Below are 17,733 nucleotides of genomic sequence, written 5' to 3' on the forward strand. Positions count from 1 at the left end.
ACTGTGGTGGGGTTTAGGGTTGGGGGTTGGGTTTGTCTTACAGAAAGGGGCGTGACAGAAGGCTCTCCAGAGCCGGTGTGGTTGCGGGATCGATTCCCACCGCCAGGAAAATACCAGTCAGCAAGGTGTGTTCTTTCAACTCGCTAAAATAACAACATACACACACAGTAAACAGGTTTATAAATGTATGTATGCCTGCACACACACATCACCAGGGCTGATAAAGTGTTCTGGTACCCGCAGGGAGTTGTCTATGACATATCTGATGAAGCTTTTCAAACTGAAAGGTGCATGATTTATTATTCTTATATATTTGTGTGACTTACAGGCCTCTGCGATGTGTGGTGCGTTCTGGTTCTTCTGGTGTCTCTGCGTCGGCGGTGGAGAGCAGGATAACATGGCGGCCGTAGACACACACTGAGCGCAGACCGATAAACAGCTGCATCCTGAGCGCGCACACCTCCAGGCTGCAAGGTGGACAGGCCTACACACACACACACACACACACACACACACACACACACACACACACACACACACACACACACACACACACACACACACACACACACACACACACACACACACACACACACACACACACACACACACACACACACACACACACACACACACACACACACACACACACACACACACACACACACACACACACACACAGTGTGGTGAGACTGAACCATTCTGTAAATGAACCAAGAGGCCACAAAGTTTTAAGGTTAGGCTTATACCTTGATGGTGGTGTCGATGTAGGGGTCTTTAATCCTGGCTGCTACTGCTGAACAGCGCACTGTGAAACACTGCAATGCATTCCTACCAGACGCACACATTAATCAAAATACAAACTTACTTAAATGCCAAACACCAATCTTCAGACTACAGTGGTAAACATATTCCATCTTAAATAACTCAACGTTACCTTAAATCATTTGTCCAGACATGGATGGGGATGTTTTTTACGAACTGCGATTCAGTGAAGATGAACTGCTTTCCGTATCAAAATCAGACTGCAGACTTACTTTGTTATGACGTGCAACAGGTGGTCTGTTAGCACCGCCTCCAGGACCTTCTCTGGATACTGATAGGCTGAGAGAAGCTCGACGCCACCCATCAGACTGTACAGGTAGCCGGCGGTGGGGAGAGAGAAGAAGCAGAACACACATGTTGGTTCTTCCAGAGACACTGACTGGTTACCTGGAGAGAGAGAAAGACAGAAGCAGAAATTAAGTTTGACCAAAACAGTCAAGGTCCACTTAAAAGCTTTGTCCAGAGCTTTGATGGAGTTATGTTAACAATTTTGTGGTTACCAATTCATCTACACAGTTATTATATCTGTCCTAAAACATTGAAATCTTGTTTAGCCAGTAAAAGAAAATCACATAAGTTCACCTATTTCCAATACTAACCGACTTTCACTTTGAGAGAAGAAGCTCAACTGTTCTGCTGGGCTTAGCCACCAACGGATTGTGATTTACAAATCAAGCCCAATGTTTCATGAATATCCTAGAATTATGTGTGATTTTACTGATAACTGGGGTAGCAATCAGCCTTGTTCAGATTTTTTTCATGATGTTAATTTTTTTTAAACTCCTGAAAGAAGGGAAACTGCACTGATGTAAACCTGCAGGATTTCTCTTTAGAAAAACAGATCTTGAAGGTGGGATGGAGTTGCAGTGAATGCTATGCAGGGCTTTGCTGCAACAGAGCAGGCAGCTCAGTGGAGTTAAATTACGTTATAACTGGCCAGAATATATTTATGGTTTGATCAAAGTTCTGACATACAGGGAATACATTGAGTAGTAATCCCAATCCTGTGACAATATGCTGCTTTTATACTGACATCCATAATATATATATATGCATCTCTGCATCTCATACTGTATTGGTGTACTGACTGGTGAACAGCGGGTAGAGCTGTAGGGAGTGGAGTTGCGTCTCCTCCACATTGCAGCCCTGGAAGAAGTCTGGAGTAAAACGCCTGCAAGGGAGAAGTGACACAAGTTAAAACATGCCTCACATAGCAACAATACGCTCACTGTAAAGATCTAAAGGCTAAACTGTTTTTTAGAAATCTACGCACACACCTGAAGAGAACATATGACAGCGTGTATTGCCCTGTACTGTCCTCCAGCCCGGTCTTTTCAATGCTGACAGGGATGTCACAGTCTTTAGCTCGATCACCGAGCAACTCCTGGTGTCTCTGAAGGACCAGAAAGTCAGCCTGGTCTTCTAGATGATCGGCTGCGCACACACACACACACACACACACACACACACACACACACACACACACAAATGACTCTGTTGTGTGCTCCGCCACACTAAAGCTCTTGTGAAGGAATGAAGTGAAATTCTCTCTCGAAAGTCCCAAAAAAAATTCCACAAGACATTAAGGTCTCAATAGCTGATTGCACCTCTTTCAATATGTGCTTCATGGCGGCAATTTTGAAAATCATTTATGATGAAGTTTGTTTCGGAGTGCCTTTGGAGTGTTTCAGCCAATCACATTCAGCAGTGGTGGTTGCCACTTTCCTGGTCCAACCTCAGCTCCACTGAGGCCTCGTCCCTTTGCCCCAAAATTGGATTTTCTGGATCCGCAACAGACAAAAACTACAATACCCAACAGACAATACCCAAAATGTCTTTTCAGAAACCTAAAAGTTACGTCACTGATGGTACATCCATGCTTTCTTACAGTCTGTAACCTAAACATACCCAAAAAAAACATGCAGAGATGGCATCGATCTTTACAGAGGGCAACAAACACTGACTTTTCTTTGTGTCTGATAATTCGTCCAAGGTATTCTGTTCACAGGATGAATCCAGTTTAAGAACCAGCACCTCCAGCTCCGCATGCACTGCCACATACCCTCCACACAGCGCCACCTACAGGGCAGAGGAGGTGTCAATGGAACCAAACCACCGACAATATCAATATCAGAAGTTTGAACTTCAGAGTCTCACGTTTCTGAAATGATCAAAAACTACTTAGGATATTCCCTCTATTTGTCTTTTGTTCCAGGTACAGTACATACTGCCAACGTATAATTGTTGTAACTGATGATCACTAACATATGTCAGTTGTTTTAAGGTTTTCAGCAACAACAAAAAAAGAGTTGAAAGTTGAAAACTCAACTAGAGAAACCAAATATCAGAACAGTTAGTATGGGTGTTATTTACTAGTAAGACTGTGAAGCAGATACAGAATTGAACAATGAGGAAAATACAACAAAAAACAACCGAAAGTAAAAGTGAAAAAGAAGTACCTTTTTAGGCTTGATTTTTTGAAGATGCAGGATAACTGAGCGTTCAAAATCCAGGCAATTTTGGTTTGAACTTAAGGTCTGACCTAACAACAAAGAAAGGATGGATCAGTCGGAGCAGGAAACCACGGAAGAGTCAGCAAAGAGGAAATTTTTTCTTTCATCACAGCCCCTTACCTCCTGCAACACTAGTCATACAGTAATATGCTTTGTTTACAAGCACACTGTTCACATTTAAGGTCAGTACAAAGGCACCAGTGATTTAATGACGTACAGTTACACATGATGATGGAATTACATAGAGAACTCATTTTGTCTCACATTCTTGGAGACTATTATCTATGTGAGGACTCTTAATATATATAGATACTCCACAGGTAATGCACTTGGAGAGTGTGCGTTATAGCAGAAGCAATTTTCTTTTGGTAACTGGAATACCCCTTTCCAGTTAACAAAGTATACACTTTATACAAGTTTTGGTACAAAATGAGTCTTTGCCTGAAAATGTGTTCACGATTATGTGTTACTTTCCATGAGTTACCTTGACTCTGACTGGAGCTCTGCTGAGATTTCGGCCAGGTGCTCTGAGGGATCTGCTGACTCTGATTCTGCAGGGGGGGGGGGTTTCCAGAGAAAGAAACATTAAGCCACTGCAACATTTACTGTTTCAATAACAGCCTACTAGGTAGTAGTAGATAACAAAGCATGCTTTATAGGAGAGATTAACTTTCTCTCTAATACATGTACCACATATGATATTTTAATACCGTTTGAAGGCTTAAAGACTTAATGAAATAGACATTTTAATTTTAAACTGTAACAGTGTTTCTTAAATGGTGACCTCATCCTGCATCTGTAGATCTGAACATATGATCTAACCAATAAAACCATAACAATATCTTATGTAATCCCGGCCGCCTGCCTCTGCTATGAAATCAAACAGCTCTTCTCTCTTTAACTAATAATACAACGATTTACACTTCAGAATAATCCTTCACTGTGTTACGTTCCTCTCCAACAACTTGTTTCAGGAATTACAGGAATAATTTATTATATAATTGCATCATGTTAAGAAAGTAAGAATCAGTTTTTAAATTTAGATAATCTATACAAAGTCTACAGAAGGGGTAAACTCGTACCGGGTTCTGCTGGTTCTGTCCCTTCAAAGCAAACAGAACCAGAGTGTTCTCGCATCCGACCAGAAGGTCTCCCGTTACTGAGCAACACGCCATAGCAACAGGACGCTCGGACAGAGGGATCTCAATGATCTCCATCTGCACTCCGCCCTGCACAGACGCTCCACGCAGCAAGTGGCCCAACAAACGCACCCCGACACGAGCCTTCCCCTCCGCCTGAATAGAAAGCAAGAAATAAGTACATAAAAAATAAAGTAAAGATGTTAATATTGCAGTATATATACAGATCAAACATAATTTTAAAACTTCATATTCAGACATTCATTGAATTCATAGCATAAAAAAGCTCATTTGTCTTTGGTATATTTCCACACACACACATTAGTAAACCAGGTTTAATGTTAATGCCACAATGGAGTACCTGATTATAATCACAGGCAATTTCCCCTCATAGATAAATTGCTTACTAGTTTATTTTTTGTTTAATAAAAGCTGCTGTATGTTTTTATTCTACACCCTAGTTTAGATCACATCAAAGTGATAATATGGTCTAAATTAAGATCACATATCTTTATCTCAAATCAGATCAAAGACAGAAAGAAAAAGAATAGGGTGTCCTTACATTTCATAACACTATGATATAAAATACTTGTGAGAACGCTAAGCTGGTCAGTGTGTACCTGGTAGCGCCAGTTGGTGTATGCTCTCAGGTAGGTGGCGCTGTTCTTTTCCTCTATGGTCACCAGGTAATCTCCTGGATGTCGGGAGGGAGGTAGAAAGGAAAACAAAGCAAGAATGTTAAAATGTAATTCTCTCTTAACTCACACTGTAACCACAACAGCTGCCGGCTGCCTTGCTCAAACAAATAAACTGCTACAGGTGAATATATCGATACTTGTGTAGTTGCTGTTGCAGAGAGACAGAGGATGACAGAGAGTTTGTGTTTTTTTTTTTACCAATCTTGCTGTGCTGGATGCTCTTCACAGTGCCCATGGTGGCAAAGCGACAGATGAAAGGGCACCCCTCCTGCTCCACACTGTAGGCCTCCACCTTGGTTGAGTTCAACACATCACAACGTGGTCAGTATGCTGCAGAAACCTTTCATCTCCAAAGGTAATCTCTTAAGAATTAAGATAAACTGATTAGCGCTGTGACTCATGAGTATTCTCACAATCCGCAGACATTTAGGTCTGTTATTTATGAGGTTACACTGATAGTGTATTAGTCTCGCATTGCCAGACCTTCCTTCACAGCGCTGCGGAGGAGGGTCTGGCTAGCCCACACAGCATTCTGGGATGGGAGAAAAACGTGCTCTGGTTTATTGGCATTTCTTTAAACCGATCACAATCCTTTTGGGTGGCGCTAAGGAGCGCAAAATTGCCTCGGGAAGGAACTTGTTTTGTTGGCGCATGTGTACGTTCAAACGCTGTTTTAGTCGTGCAACAGAAAACTCAGATTGGACAGATAGTCTAGCTAGCTGTCTGGATTTACCCTGCAGAGATTTGAGGAGCAGTTAACCATTCTATTATTCAAATTAAAACACAAAGAAAGCGGAAGGTAACGGACATCCGGACGAAAAGAAGGACATACGGCGAAATTTGCGGTGAGCAACGGAGCAAACCCGGAAGTGGAAGAGCGTGGATATAGACTAATACTGTATATAAGGAATAATATTTACTTTTCAATAGTTCTGGAATATCCATTTAATGAGGTATAATAGGTTTTATCAATGAGGGTTTAGTTTTTCTTGTCACACAAATAAATTCCAAAAACAGGATAACTATGGTTTAAAAATATACATATTTAAAGTAACCTTGCATCCACCAGCAGCCACCACGAACAAGACTCCACCTCCACAGCAGACCAGTCCAGGCTCCTGCTCCACCTGATACACAGAGAGGAAAGGTACATTAGCCTGATACAGACACAAAACAATAGAATTTGGATGATCACTGGTGATTAGCATTGAAAAAAAACAACTTTTCACTATCATCCAAGCTCTACCTACCTGTACTATCTGCTGTGAGGCGAAAGGATGGCAGTTGTAGACATGCACCATGTTTGTTCCGCCTCTTGGAGAGAGGATTCAGTCCAGGGTGGAAATTCTATGGTTTACTGCTGCATTCTCTTCTTTTGATGGCAGAGAAATCTATAAACTCCACTTTGTCTGGGTGTGTTGGAGGTCTCATCCAACAGGACACCTACCATCATTAAAAACAAACAAAACGCAAGCTTATTAGAGCTGGACAGTTTGTAGATATCACTAGAAATTACTATTTGATTATCGGACAGGTAAATGAGTCAGTTCACATAATTACAAAAAAAACTTTCTCATTTGCCTCTTGTATACAACTTTGCACATAGGCTTGCTTTTATTTGACCAGGTAAATGACATGTGACTTTGCCATAGGTCAAACATATTCTCGTGTTCATCACATGTGGAACAGCATTCCATGTGTAAAAATTCACATTGGTTTGTGGTTTTATGGCATTTTAAATTTAGATAGATTCACATATAGGCACATTTCATTTTCAGATATTACACATTTGGAATGCTAGACACTTGAAAACATCCATTTAACATGTAATATGAAGCTGCTGGTCGATGAATCGGTACACAGAGAATTAATCTGCAACTATTTTGATAGCAAAAGAAGATAAATATCCAGTTTGATCATCTAAGATTTTAGGATATGCTGCCTTTCTTTGTCATGTCACAGTCAATTTTATATTTTTGCATTTTGGACTGTTTAAGATGTTTAAAATTTACATGAACTTCACATGGCCAGTGCAATGGAGATAAATTGAATTTAGTTGGGGTATTTAAAGCACTGTTGTTATGAAATATTTTTTGTAAAATGCTGAGTGAATGCTTCCTGTTTGCTCTGCATATCAACCGAAAACTTTACTCAAAACGTTCTAGTCGCCCACTCCTCACATTTTTATACTTCGATGTCGTCGTCGAAATCGAGGTATTCAGTCAAATATATGACCAACTTAAGTTCTGAATCAATCCAAAGTGAGCGTATCAAAATAAAATGAGCAACACACAAAGCCTAACCCATATCCCAGGCAGACCATCAGCTGAAACAGGACTGTAGTGTGTGATTCTCTAATCGATATCACATGCCACAGTCTTGTGAGCAGCAGAGGGTGTGAACATTAAATTCAGATTAACACATTTTATTTTTGGTTTACTCAAACTGTATATACAAACGGACTACAGTTATATTATCTTTACAAAAAAAGCAATGAGAAATTATTTTTAAAGTACCTAATTTGCTGCCAGGTCTTCGGTTTCTTCTCTCCTTTTACTGCCGCAGTTTACGCTATAAGGTAAAGCAGGAAGTGAACTGTCAACCACAACAACAAAGCACCCGCCCACTCTCGATTTTCATTGGTTTACAATCCTGCTTTTATTGCGTTTGACGTTCTCATTGGCTACCGATCTGACATAATCTAAAGGGATGTTGTTTTTTTCATTTCAGAGAGTAACTAAAATCCAACACCAATGTGGATATTTACTAGTGTTGTTGATGGATTCAGGTCCAAATCTTGACATTTTAGTGCAAAGTATTTTAATTCTACATTAGAAGTAGACGTATATCGCGTGACCTAGTGGTTGAATCCCGGCTATTGCAATTCAATTTAGCTATTGGCTGATCTGACCTCGATTGATTGGCATCACGGATGTATTAACAAACCGAAACTGAACAAACTAGTAAACTCCTTATATATATATACATGTCAATGGTAAACTCCGGATACACTCTCGTCCATGCGGATGAAAGCAACAACCGCGTGCGCGTGTGTAGTTTAGTCCCGCCTCTCACCTCGTTCACTGGCCAGGACCTGCACGTGTGGTATCTCAGGCGCGCGACACGCCACGGAAACAAAACAAAACATGTCGGCGGTGTGGAACTTTTACAACGTGTGTGAGAAAAATATAAAATTTGCCATCTGCAACGTATGCAAGAACACGATACCTCGTGGGGGAAACAAGTTAAAAAATTTCTGCACAACAAATCTAATAAGGCATTTGAAGACGCGTCACCCGGCGAAGCACAGCGAGTTTCTTAAGATATCCGCGGCGAGTGGAAGGAAAATGAAAGCACAACCAGCATCCAAAGCAGCACCTAAACACCAGGTAACCTTTTACACAAACCACTTTAACAGAGCACCCGCACTAGCACCGTAGTCAGTAGGCTTGGTTTTTGTTTTTTAAGCTTTTCTAGCATGTACAAAAATGTGTTGATTAATTCACACAATCGGTATATAGGCACCGCGGTACATTATATCAAATGTCCCTAGAAATACTAGTCTACTTGCATGTTGCATTGCTCCTGGGATGAGCTCCTTGTAGGCTACTGCTCTGTATGCTGCAAACTGGTGGAGATCACTACAAACCGACATAGTCAAGGTCAGCTGATAGCAAAACAAAACTAAACGATCGGTATATCGACCGATATGGTCCGGCAATCGGTGGCGAATAAAAATTTGATATTTATAACACAATTATTTTCGAAAAACAGAGTCCTGTTCTGTTTCAGCATAAACGGACCACAGATATCGGGTGCCAGACAGAACCAGACAGCACAAACGATGCTGCTGGAGAAGTTAACAACAGGAGAAGCAAAGGTGAGGTTCCAAGGACAAGATCCACACCAGTCAAAAGGACAAGGTCTGAGGTGTCAACTGATGACTCCAGTCACCAGCCAGATGTAACCACCAGCACAAACTGTACAAGGTAAAGTGTTTAGTTAACAGGAGTGCTGTTCAACACAGTATATATTACATTACATGTCATTTATATATTACCGGTCGAAAGTTTGGGGTCACTTAGAAATTTCCATTCCACTCCATTACAGACAGATCTCAGATCTCCTGAGATCAGTTGCAGGTTTTTTTTAACCAGGGCAGCAGTTTTCAGATTACATTATGTGCTTACATAATTGCAAAAGGGTTCTCCAATGTTTCCTCAGTTAGCCTTTTAAAATAATATCAGATTGGTAAACAGAATGTGCCTTTGGAACGATGAGTGGTTTTGATAATGGGCAATGTAGATATTGCATTAAAGATCAGCCACTTCTTTCTACAACAGTTGAGAACCCTTTTGCAATTATGTAAGCAAATAATGTAATCTGAAAACTGCTGCCCTGATTAAAAAAAACAATGCAACTGATCTCAGCTGGTATTCTGTCTGTAATGGAGTGGATTGGAAATTTCTAAGTGACCCCAAACTTTTGACTGGTAGTGTATATATTCTACCGGTCAAACGTTTTGGAACACCCCAATTTTTCCAGGTTTTTATTGAAATTCATGCAGTTCAATGTCTTATTGTACTCTGAAATGAAAGAATAGAACAAATGAACAATTTAAGTTAAAAAAAAGAAATCATGGAATCAATTTATAAACCAAAACCACTATTAAGCTGTGCTTGAAGCTGTTGTCCTGTGAGCCACCTATCACGCAAGCTATTGACTCTCAGAAACTTGTCTTCTGATTCTGTTGTGGCTTTGGGTCTGCCAGACCTCTTCCTGTCAGAGTTTCCCCCAGTTTCTAAGTGCCTTTTGATGGTGAAGAATACTGTACTCACTGACACCTTGACTTTCTTCGCAATTTCTCTGTAGGAAAGACCAACATTCTTAAGTGTTATGATGGTCTGTCTCTCTTCCATTGTTAATTGTCTTTTTCCCGCCATTTTTATAGCAACACACTACTTTCGGCAGTACGATACTGTTCAAATAATGCTCACGAGGATATGGTACCCCAGTGTGTTCCAACAATACTTTTAAACAAACAGAGGGGGTTGTAAGTAATCCAGACAAGTTGGAACACCTGTGGGAATTGGTAGCACCAACTTTCAAAGCTTGATCAACCTCCATTGCTGCAGAACAGCTTTACATTGTTAACCAATTTCTTGTTCCCTGAAAAAGGCCTTTTTGTAAAATTCAGAAATATTTATTTATTTTATTTATTTATTTATTTATTTGAAAGAAAAGGGGGACAATACATATTAATGAACATTTTCACAAATGTAAATATGCCAGATTATAGCCTTAGGCTAATTTCCATCTGCAGACCCCCTGGCAGGTTGGTGTTACACACAAATTAATGAATACATACAAAGACACTATATGCAGACTATATACAAAGGGACAAGGACAAGAACAGTGATCACATCATGTTAAAACAAACAACAACAACAAGAGTGGACAACAAGGGACATATAGAAAACAAGAAAGCATCGACTATAGTGAACAAACCACAAACTGTCCTGATATTACACTGATCCATATTACACCATTCTATGTTGCACTGACCCACATTACACTGACCCCTAGAGCACAACCCATGTTATACTGACATTTATTGCACAACCCATATTACACTAATAATTGTGTCCCTTTTTATAACACTAACTCTGTTTTAAGTCTGATATATAATGATTAACTAAACATGATCACAAGTCTGTATGTCCCTCAACCACACTTTTAAATAACTCCTAAAGATAGAAAGACTTGTGCTTTCCCTCACTGACAGTGGAATGCTATTCCAGAAACGCACTCCCTGATATGACAGAACGTTCTGTGAAAAGGCGGTCCGCCTAAATGCCAATTCACAATCACCTCTCATAGTGGCTCTAGTCACTCGGGACCCAGCAACACTGCTAGACTTTTGTTTTATAAAATCGCTTAATGGTGGAGGTGCCAGACCATGTATAACCTTATAGATTAGGCAGGCTGATTTAAATAATTTGAAATTAACAAAATTTAAAAACTTATATTTATCTAAAATTTGACAATGGTGATATGACAAAGGTTTCTTGTCTAATATTTTCAATGCTCTTTTGTAGCATACTTCAATTGGCCCAATAGCTGCATGACTCGTATAAGACCAACTTGTGATACAGTACTCAATATGAGCTAGTATCATAGAATGCAGGAATGTAATCGCTGCTATATCCGTTAATGATGTACAAATGTCTAAAATTCCGTATATTAACATTTACCGTTTTCACTATTTTTTTAACATGTTTTTTAAAGGATAGTTTTGAGTCTATTAACACTCCCAAATATTTAAATTCCTCAACATTAACTAATTCATGTCCACCCAAGCAAACTTTTACTGCGGCCACAGTTGTTTTAGGTTTACTAAAAAACATTGATACGGTCTTTTTAACATTAAGGCACAGGCATGAATCATTCAGCCATGTTTGTAAGTCATTTAAGGCTAATTAAAGTTGATGGGCTGCATCACCAGCACTTTTTGCCTGTGTAAAAATTACCGTATCATCTGCATACATAATCATGTCCACATTTTTGCAAACATTGGGCAAGTTATTTACATAGAGTGAGAACAGCAATGGACCTAAAATTGATCCCTGAGGGACACCTTGCGTATAGTGAAGATAGGGTGACCTACTATTCTTTATTTGCACGCATTGTTTTCTATCGGATAGATAAGACTGTATCCATTTAACAGTTTGATTACTAAAGTTAAATGTTAACAGTCTAGACAAGAGCTTAAGGTGATTCACAGTATCAAACGCACGCTTAAAGTCAACAAAAACAGCTGCAACATAACTGCTTTTGTCTAAATAAGACTTCACCTTCTCAACAAAAACACAGACAGCCGTTTCAGTTGAGTGAAGACAACGAAATCCGAATTGCATTGGGTGCAAACCCGGAATGGAATCATTAAGATGGGCAATAATAGAGTTAGCGACCCACTTTTCTACTATCTTTGAGAAGATAGGGAGTATGCTAATAGGTCGATAATTAGCAGGATCTAATTTTTCACCCAATTTATATATTGGTATGACATTTGCCACCTTCCAGCTCAAAGGGACGACTGCCTGCGTGATTGATAAATTAATAAGATGGGTCACAGGCACCAAGATACAAGATTTATAATGCTTCAGTAGATTGGTATCAAATCCAAACACATCCCTTGCTTTAGAACTTTTCAATTTTGAGATTATGTTTTCTACATCATTTTCTGTAATTATTTGAATGTTAAACTTTGAATTTTGAGTTAAGGCATCTATATGGGGGTCTATGTTGCCACTGTTTTGTTGGGAATCGCACAAATTAGAAAACAGTTGTGCAATTTCATCAATGGTACTTTGAAAATACTCATTCAATTTAGTTGCTAGGCTGAGAGGCTCTGATACCAATTCATTAGCAAATTTGAGTTCAAGGTCTTTATCAGCATTGTGCTTACTTTTACCAAGAAGTTTGTTTATATTTTCCCAAATTAGCTTACAATTTCCTTTGGCACCATTAATTACAGTCATGAAAAAATTAGCTTTTGCCATTCTCAAAGTTTGTGTGACTTTATTCCTTGCGGATACAACATTTAATCGATCAGAAATTAATCCAGATTGTAATGATTTTTTAAGTAATTTGTCTCTGAGTGTCATAAGCTGTTTACACTCAGTATTGATCCAAAGCAAGGAATAAACTTGTTTCTTTAAATGACCCACTTTCTGAAACTGAGACAGAACCCCTTTAATAGAGGAGTATAGTAGATCACAACATTTATTAGTATCATCACAAGATAGTATGCTATACCAATCAAGACTATTTAGAACCTCAGTTAAACATTGTTCTTGGCTCTTTGGAATAAATGTTTGTTTTATATTAGTGCTTGCTTCTAACACTTCTCAATCGTTTTTTAGTCAGCTTTCTATAAAAGAATATGGCATTGTGGTCAGACAAGCCAGTCAAGAAATTGTATGTTTTTATTATTCTATCTACTTTGTTAGAGAACACCAGGTCTATTAGAGTTTTAGAGCGATTTGTTATTCTAGTGGGATCACTGATCATTTGTGTTAATCCAGAATTATCTGTAATTTCTTTCAGTTTCTTTCTGTCACCTTTGTTGTCCCAATTTACATTTAAGTCTCCCATTAGAATAACCTCATTATTAAAGTCACAACAACCCGGAAGTGTCTTAAATTGATCATAAAAATCTACTTTTGCTGAAGGCGGTCGATAAAGACATAAAACAGTAAATGCCATTTCTGCTGAGAGTGACACTCTAACTCCAACACATTCAATTGTGATTTCATTAGGCCAAATGATTTGTGTACATTTTAGAGAGTCCTTCATATACAGTAACACCCCTCCCCCCTTTCCTTGATGCCTATCCTTTCTAAAGACATTGTAGTCTTGTAATGATACCACTGCTTGTGGGAAAGTGGGTTTAAGCCAAGTTTCTTTTTTTTAAGTCCCATGAAATCTACATTTGAGTTAATGAGAAGATGCTCCAATTGTTCCCTCTTAGGGGCCATACTGCGTATATTCAGATGACCACCTAGGAGCCCTTTGTTTTTACACTGTGGATCCCATATAGTCCTGGCTTGATTAAGAGTCTGAAATAACTTACATGATCGATGTTTTTTAAATACAGGGTTCCTTTGTGTACACATGGGTGTGATTGGTTGTGGTGATATACTGGGCTTAGTTGTAAGAGGGTCCTTTAATGGTGGTGTTAGCCCAGGGAGCTGCTGTAGCCCAGGGAGCTGCTGTAGCCCAGGTAACAGAGATGGTATTAGCCCAGGGAGCTGCTGTAATCCGGGTAGCAGTGGTGGTATTAGCCCAGAGAGATGCTGTAGCCCAGGTAGCAGAGGTAGAGTTAGCCCAGGGAGCTGCTGTAATCCAGGTAGCAGTGGTGGTATTAGCCCAGAGAGATGCTGTAGCCCAGGTAGCAGAGGTAGAGGTAGCCCAGGAGGCTGCTGTAGCCCAGGTAGCAGAGGTGGTATTAGCCCAGGGAACTGCTGTAGCCCAGGTAGCAGTGGTGGTGTTAGCCCAGGGAGCTGCTGTAGCCCAGGTAGCAGAGGTAGAATTATCCCAGGAAGCTGCTGTAGCCCAGGTAGCAGAGATGGTATTAGCCCAGGGAGCTGCTGTATCCCAGGTAGCTGTGATGGTATTAGCCCAGGGAGCTGCTGAAATCCAGGTAGCAGTGGTGGTATTAGCCCAGAGGGATGCTGTAGCCCAGGTAGCAGAGGTAGAGTTAGCCCAGGAGGCTGCTGTAGCCCAGGTAGCAGAGGTGGTATTAACCCAGGGAACTGCTGTAGCCCAGGTAGCAGTGGTGGTGTTAGCCCAGAGAACAGCTGTAGCTGTAGCACAGGACTTAGAACAGGTCCAGGGTTTTGCTCAACATCACCAGCCAGAAGTAGTATCATCAAAACATTCACAACCCCAAGGAATGATCTATATGCTGTTTGATCAAGTTTACCTGGTGGCGGCCTAGCATATCCACAATCCAGGAAAGGTTACCCAAAACTGAAAAATAATGTACATTAATTGGTTATAGATGGCAAGATGGCCGCCAGGGTGCAGCCACAGTGTTTGGCAGGTCCTGTGTGTTTGCCATAACAGTTTATCAAAATCCCTTGGATTTTGCCATGCTTGTCTGGTCTTTTCCTGTCTTTCTACCTCCTCTTGAGTTTAACGTGTCCAAGGAAAATGGATAACTCAACTCTCTATCCAGCAAAGAGGAGCCAACATCTTTTGTATGCAAGAATTAACCTCAGTCAGTTCAACACTTACCTTTGTACCATTTCAAGCTATTCACTGGACTTGAACTGCTAAAATTTCAATAAAAAACCAAAAGAAATTGACCGGTAGTGTATAGATACCGCACAGTTGTACATATAATAAAATATATATGTACAACTGTGCGGTATCAATGATAATTGTAAAATTACAATTATAGTTCATATTGATCACTGGTTCCTCCATCTCCCCAAAGAGCTGCAGCTTTGTACAAACAGCCTGCAGCACAGAGGTTGAGGAAAACGGGTACAAAGTCCAGCACAGGCTGCACCCCCTATCTGCTCACACTTGCATCACCTGTGTATGTAATGAAAAGCAGCTTTGTGTCATGCATGGATGAATATATTATCACCACATGACAAGTAGGCCTACAGGTGGGTAAATTACTTTGGTGCATACTACTAGAATGTTTGAGAAAATCTACGTGTGTGTGTGTGTGTGTGTGTGTGTGTGTGTGTGTGTGTGTGTGTGTGTGTGTGTGTGTGTGTGTGTGTGTGTGTGTGTGTGTGTGTGTGTGTGTGTGTGTGTGTGTGTGTGTGTGTGTGTGTGTGTCACATTAAGATATCAAACAAAAACCAAGACACTATCGTATTACCGTATTAAGTTGTAAATTTGTATATTTTGTGAGTAAAATCAGACTCTCCAACATAACCAGTAACAGTTCTCTGTCAGGTAATACAGTTGGGTTGTTTTGGGGTCCTTCTGTAAGTTATTTTGGGGTGCAATGGTTCTGGAGAAAGCCGTTCCAACTTGCACTTGTATATCTAAAAAATAAGATCTGTGATAATGCTTGATTTTTCACACAGAACCAAGGACAGGAGGCGTAATTTTATTTGAATTTCCCTTGCGGTATTAGTAAATGATGTTAAAAACAATGAGTTAATAAAATAATGTCGCCCTACAGTGTCATTTCACATAGCATCCCGGAAGCCAAAGAGACATGACGTGTAACACAACCGTGTCAGCGTCTAGTTTGTGTGAGCCGATCTGTAGGGGTGGGGGGAAAAATTGATACAGCATAGTATCTCAATATTTTCCGTGGCAATACTGTATCGATACACAGACGCCAAGTATCGATCTATTATTATTTATGTGTTGGTCAGTCTGTCTGCTAGACAATCTGATTTTGCAGCAATACAATTGAAGTGAGATGAACAAACGGAGAAATGTATCTTTTTAGATAAAACCGATGTTGACAAAGTTTGACAAAAGCCCATTTTTGGGGACATAATTTGAAATTGGGAAAAATTTTAAGTTGGAAAAAAGTTAATGAATTGCAATATATCGCAGGATATTGCAATATGTTTAAAATCACAATAATAGCGTATCGTGACATAAGTATCGTCGTGACATAAGTATCGTGATGATATCGTATCGTAAGGCCTCTGGTGATTCCCACCCCTACCGATCTGCAATGTTAATCAACCACCCAAACCTAACCCGAGTCTGACCCACAAACCGAGAAGGACAGAGGCGGAGTGAGCGCCACTGTACGTGTGTTAGCGCTGCACAGTTAATCGCAATTTTATCGAAATCGCAATATCCAAATGGCAAAATATGTGTCAAACCATTCTCCATTAAGTATTGTAGTGCTGCAGAGACGTCAAGGCCTACAAATCGTATCCTACAGACTTAAGAAAAAATCTGTTTGGTACATATCCTTGTATAAATCACACTATAATCATTTTAATTTAATTTAAATATTTTTCAATGAGAATAATGATACAAAAATGATGATTCCCAATATTGTGAATCATATCGCAATATCAGTCAAAATAATCGGCATTAGATATTTTCCTCATATCGTGCAGCCCTAACGTGTCTGTGTTTGAGAGAGAGACAGAGGGGTAGGAAGAGAAGGTGGAATATTGCACACAATGCTTCTTTCTTTGTTACTTTTTTTTAACAGGCTACTGGAATGCTGCTTTTTCTCTTTTTTTTGATAAAGCAGCCTGTTACACACTAAATGAAGAATTTCTTTCTATTTGACATTTTTTATATGAATGCTTGCATAAGGATTAAGAATAATGATGTTAATCTTTAATATGATTTTGTAGAGCATACAGCAGGTTCTTTCTTACACTGTCAATAGAAATACTTTATATAATATGTAGTCTATATCCACAATGTTCCACTTCCGGGATTGTGGTGCTGCCGGATATTATGCCGGATGTCTTTTTATTTCGGCCAGATGTCCGTTACCTTCCACTTTCTTTGTGTTGGCATTTTAAAATGTTGGTAACAAGCTATAATAAAAGAGTAAACATGTCTAAGTCATGTATTTTTTTTATGCACAGCTTTCAACCTTTGGCAGACCTTCAGACTTCTAGCTCCCTCAGCTACTCCACTGCTGAACCCACAACATCCACTAGTACGTATGCTTAACAATGTTTACATGTCAACCCATGAAAATTCAGCAGTTTCCTATCACATGTTCTTTTTATTTTCTCTCTCTGAGCAGGTGACATAGCTGCAAAAAATAAGAAATGGGAAACGAAGATTTTGCGATGTGGATGGTGCCGACAGCCTCATCCTCCAAAGGATCCAGAAGGATTGCTGTTGTGGGTTCAATGTGAATGCTGCCACAAATTGTTTCACACAATTTGTGTAAGCTCAGAGATGGACTTGGATGAAGATGAATTTTGGTGTTTTTGGTGCCTTGATGTTTGATTTTGTTGTCTGTCATAGCTCATAATAAATTCAATGGTTCAACTTGATTTTCTGTATACTTACTTGAATTTAACAGCATTA

At 39.7% G+C, this 17,733-nt stretch overlaps 2 protein-coding genes across 4 annotated transcripts in view; one reads left to right on the forward strand and one right to left on the reverse strand.

Annotated features, from left to right (window-relative positions):
* The window catches only part of hps3 (HPS3 biogenesis of lysosomal organelles complex 2 subunit 1), a 21,350-nt gene extending 13,125 nt beyond the window's left edge, over window positions 1-8,225 (reverse strand). The window contains exons 1-14 of one of the 2 annotated variants that reach the window (XM_028586678.1): window positions 7,692-8,225; window positions 6,426-6,618; window positions 6,231-6,302; window positions 5,374-5,467; window positions 5,098-5,171; window positions 4,421-4,633; window positions 3,823-3,889; window positions 3,285-3,367; window positions 2,790-2,904; window positions 2,103-2,259; window positions 1,914-1,996; window positions 1,038-1,212; window positions 750-831; window positions 327-484 (exon numbers count right to left, since the gene is read on the reverse strand). In XM_028586678.1, the coding sequence (XP_028442479.1) occupies window positions 327-484; window positions 750-831; window positions 1,038-1,212; window positions 1,914-1,996; window positions 2,103-2,259; window positions 2,790-2,904; window positions 3,285-3,367; window positions 3,823-3,889; window positions 4,421-4,633; window positions 5,098-5,171; window positions 5,374-5,467; window positions 6,231-6,302; window positions 6,426-6,476 (1,424 nt within the window). In that variant the 5' untranslated portion in view covers window positions 6,477-6,618; window positions 7,692-8,225. The remainder of the gene's footprint in view (window positions 1-326; window positions 485-749; window positions 832-1,037; window positions 1,213-1,913; window positions 1,997-2,102; window positions 2,260-2,789; window positions 2,905-3,284; window positions 3,368-3,822; window positions 3,890-4,420; window positions 4,634-5,097; window positions 5,172-5,373; window positions 5,468-6,230; window positions 6,303-6,425; window positions 6,619-7,691) is intronic. The other variant, XM_028586679.1, reaches the window with a different exon arrangement.
* Window positions 7,867-17,699, forward strand: LOC114561033 (zinc finger BED domain-containing protein 6). Of its 2 annotated transcripts, XR_003693296.1 has the most exons (5): window positions 7,867-8,564; window positions 8,968-9,164; window positions 15,179-15,356; window positions 17,280-17,353; window positions 17,444-17,699. XR_003693296.1 is itself a non-coding variant. In XM_028586681.1 (4 exons), exons 1-4 carry the CDS (start codon window positions 8,322-8,324, stop codon window positions 17,650-17,652), a joined length of 723 nt encoding a protein of 240 aa, XP_028442482.1. In that variant the 5' UTR covers window positions 7,876-8,321; the 3' UTR covers window positions 17,653-17,699. The 2 variants fall into 2 exon arrangements, 1 of the variants encoding a protein (XP_028442482.1); XM_028586681.1 differs by lacking the exon at window positions 15,179-15,356 and having other exon boundaries at window positions 7,876-8,564.
* Window positions 17,700-17,733: the final 34 nt, after the last annotated feature.

The sequence above is a fragment of the Perca flavescens genome, chromosome 9 (assembly GCF_004354835.1).
Source record: "Perca flavescens isolate YP-PL-M2 chromosome 9, PFLA_1.0, whole genome shotgun sequence".
In the NCBI taxonomy this organism is placed as follows: Eukaryota; Metazoa; Chordata; class Actinopteri; order Perciformes; family Percidae; genus Perca; species Perca flavescens.

Coding starts and splice junctions, on each gene's coding strand:
- LOC114561033 (XM_028586681.1), top strand. CDS start 8,322: ATGTCGGCGGTGTGGAACTTTTACAACGTGTGTGAGAAAAATATAAAA. Junction 8,565..8,967: donor AAGCAGCACCTAAACACCAG/GTAACCTTTTAC, acceptor GTTCTGTTTCAG/CATAAACGGACCACAGATAT. Junction 17,354..17,443: donor TGAACCCACAACATCCACTA/GTACGTATGCTT, acceptor CTCTCTGAGCAG/GTGACATAGCTGCAAAAAAT.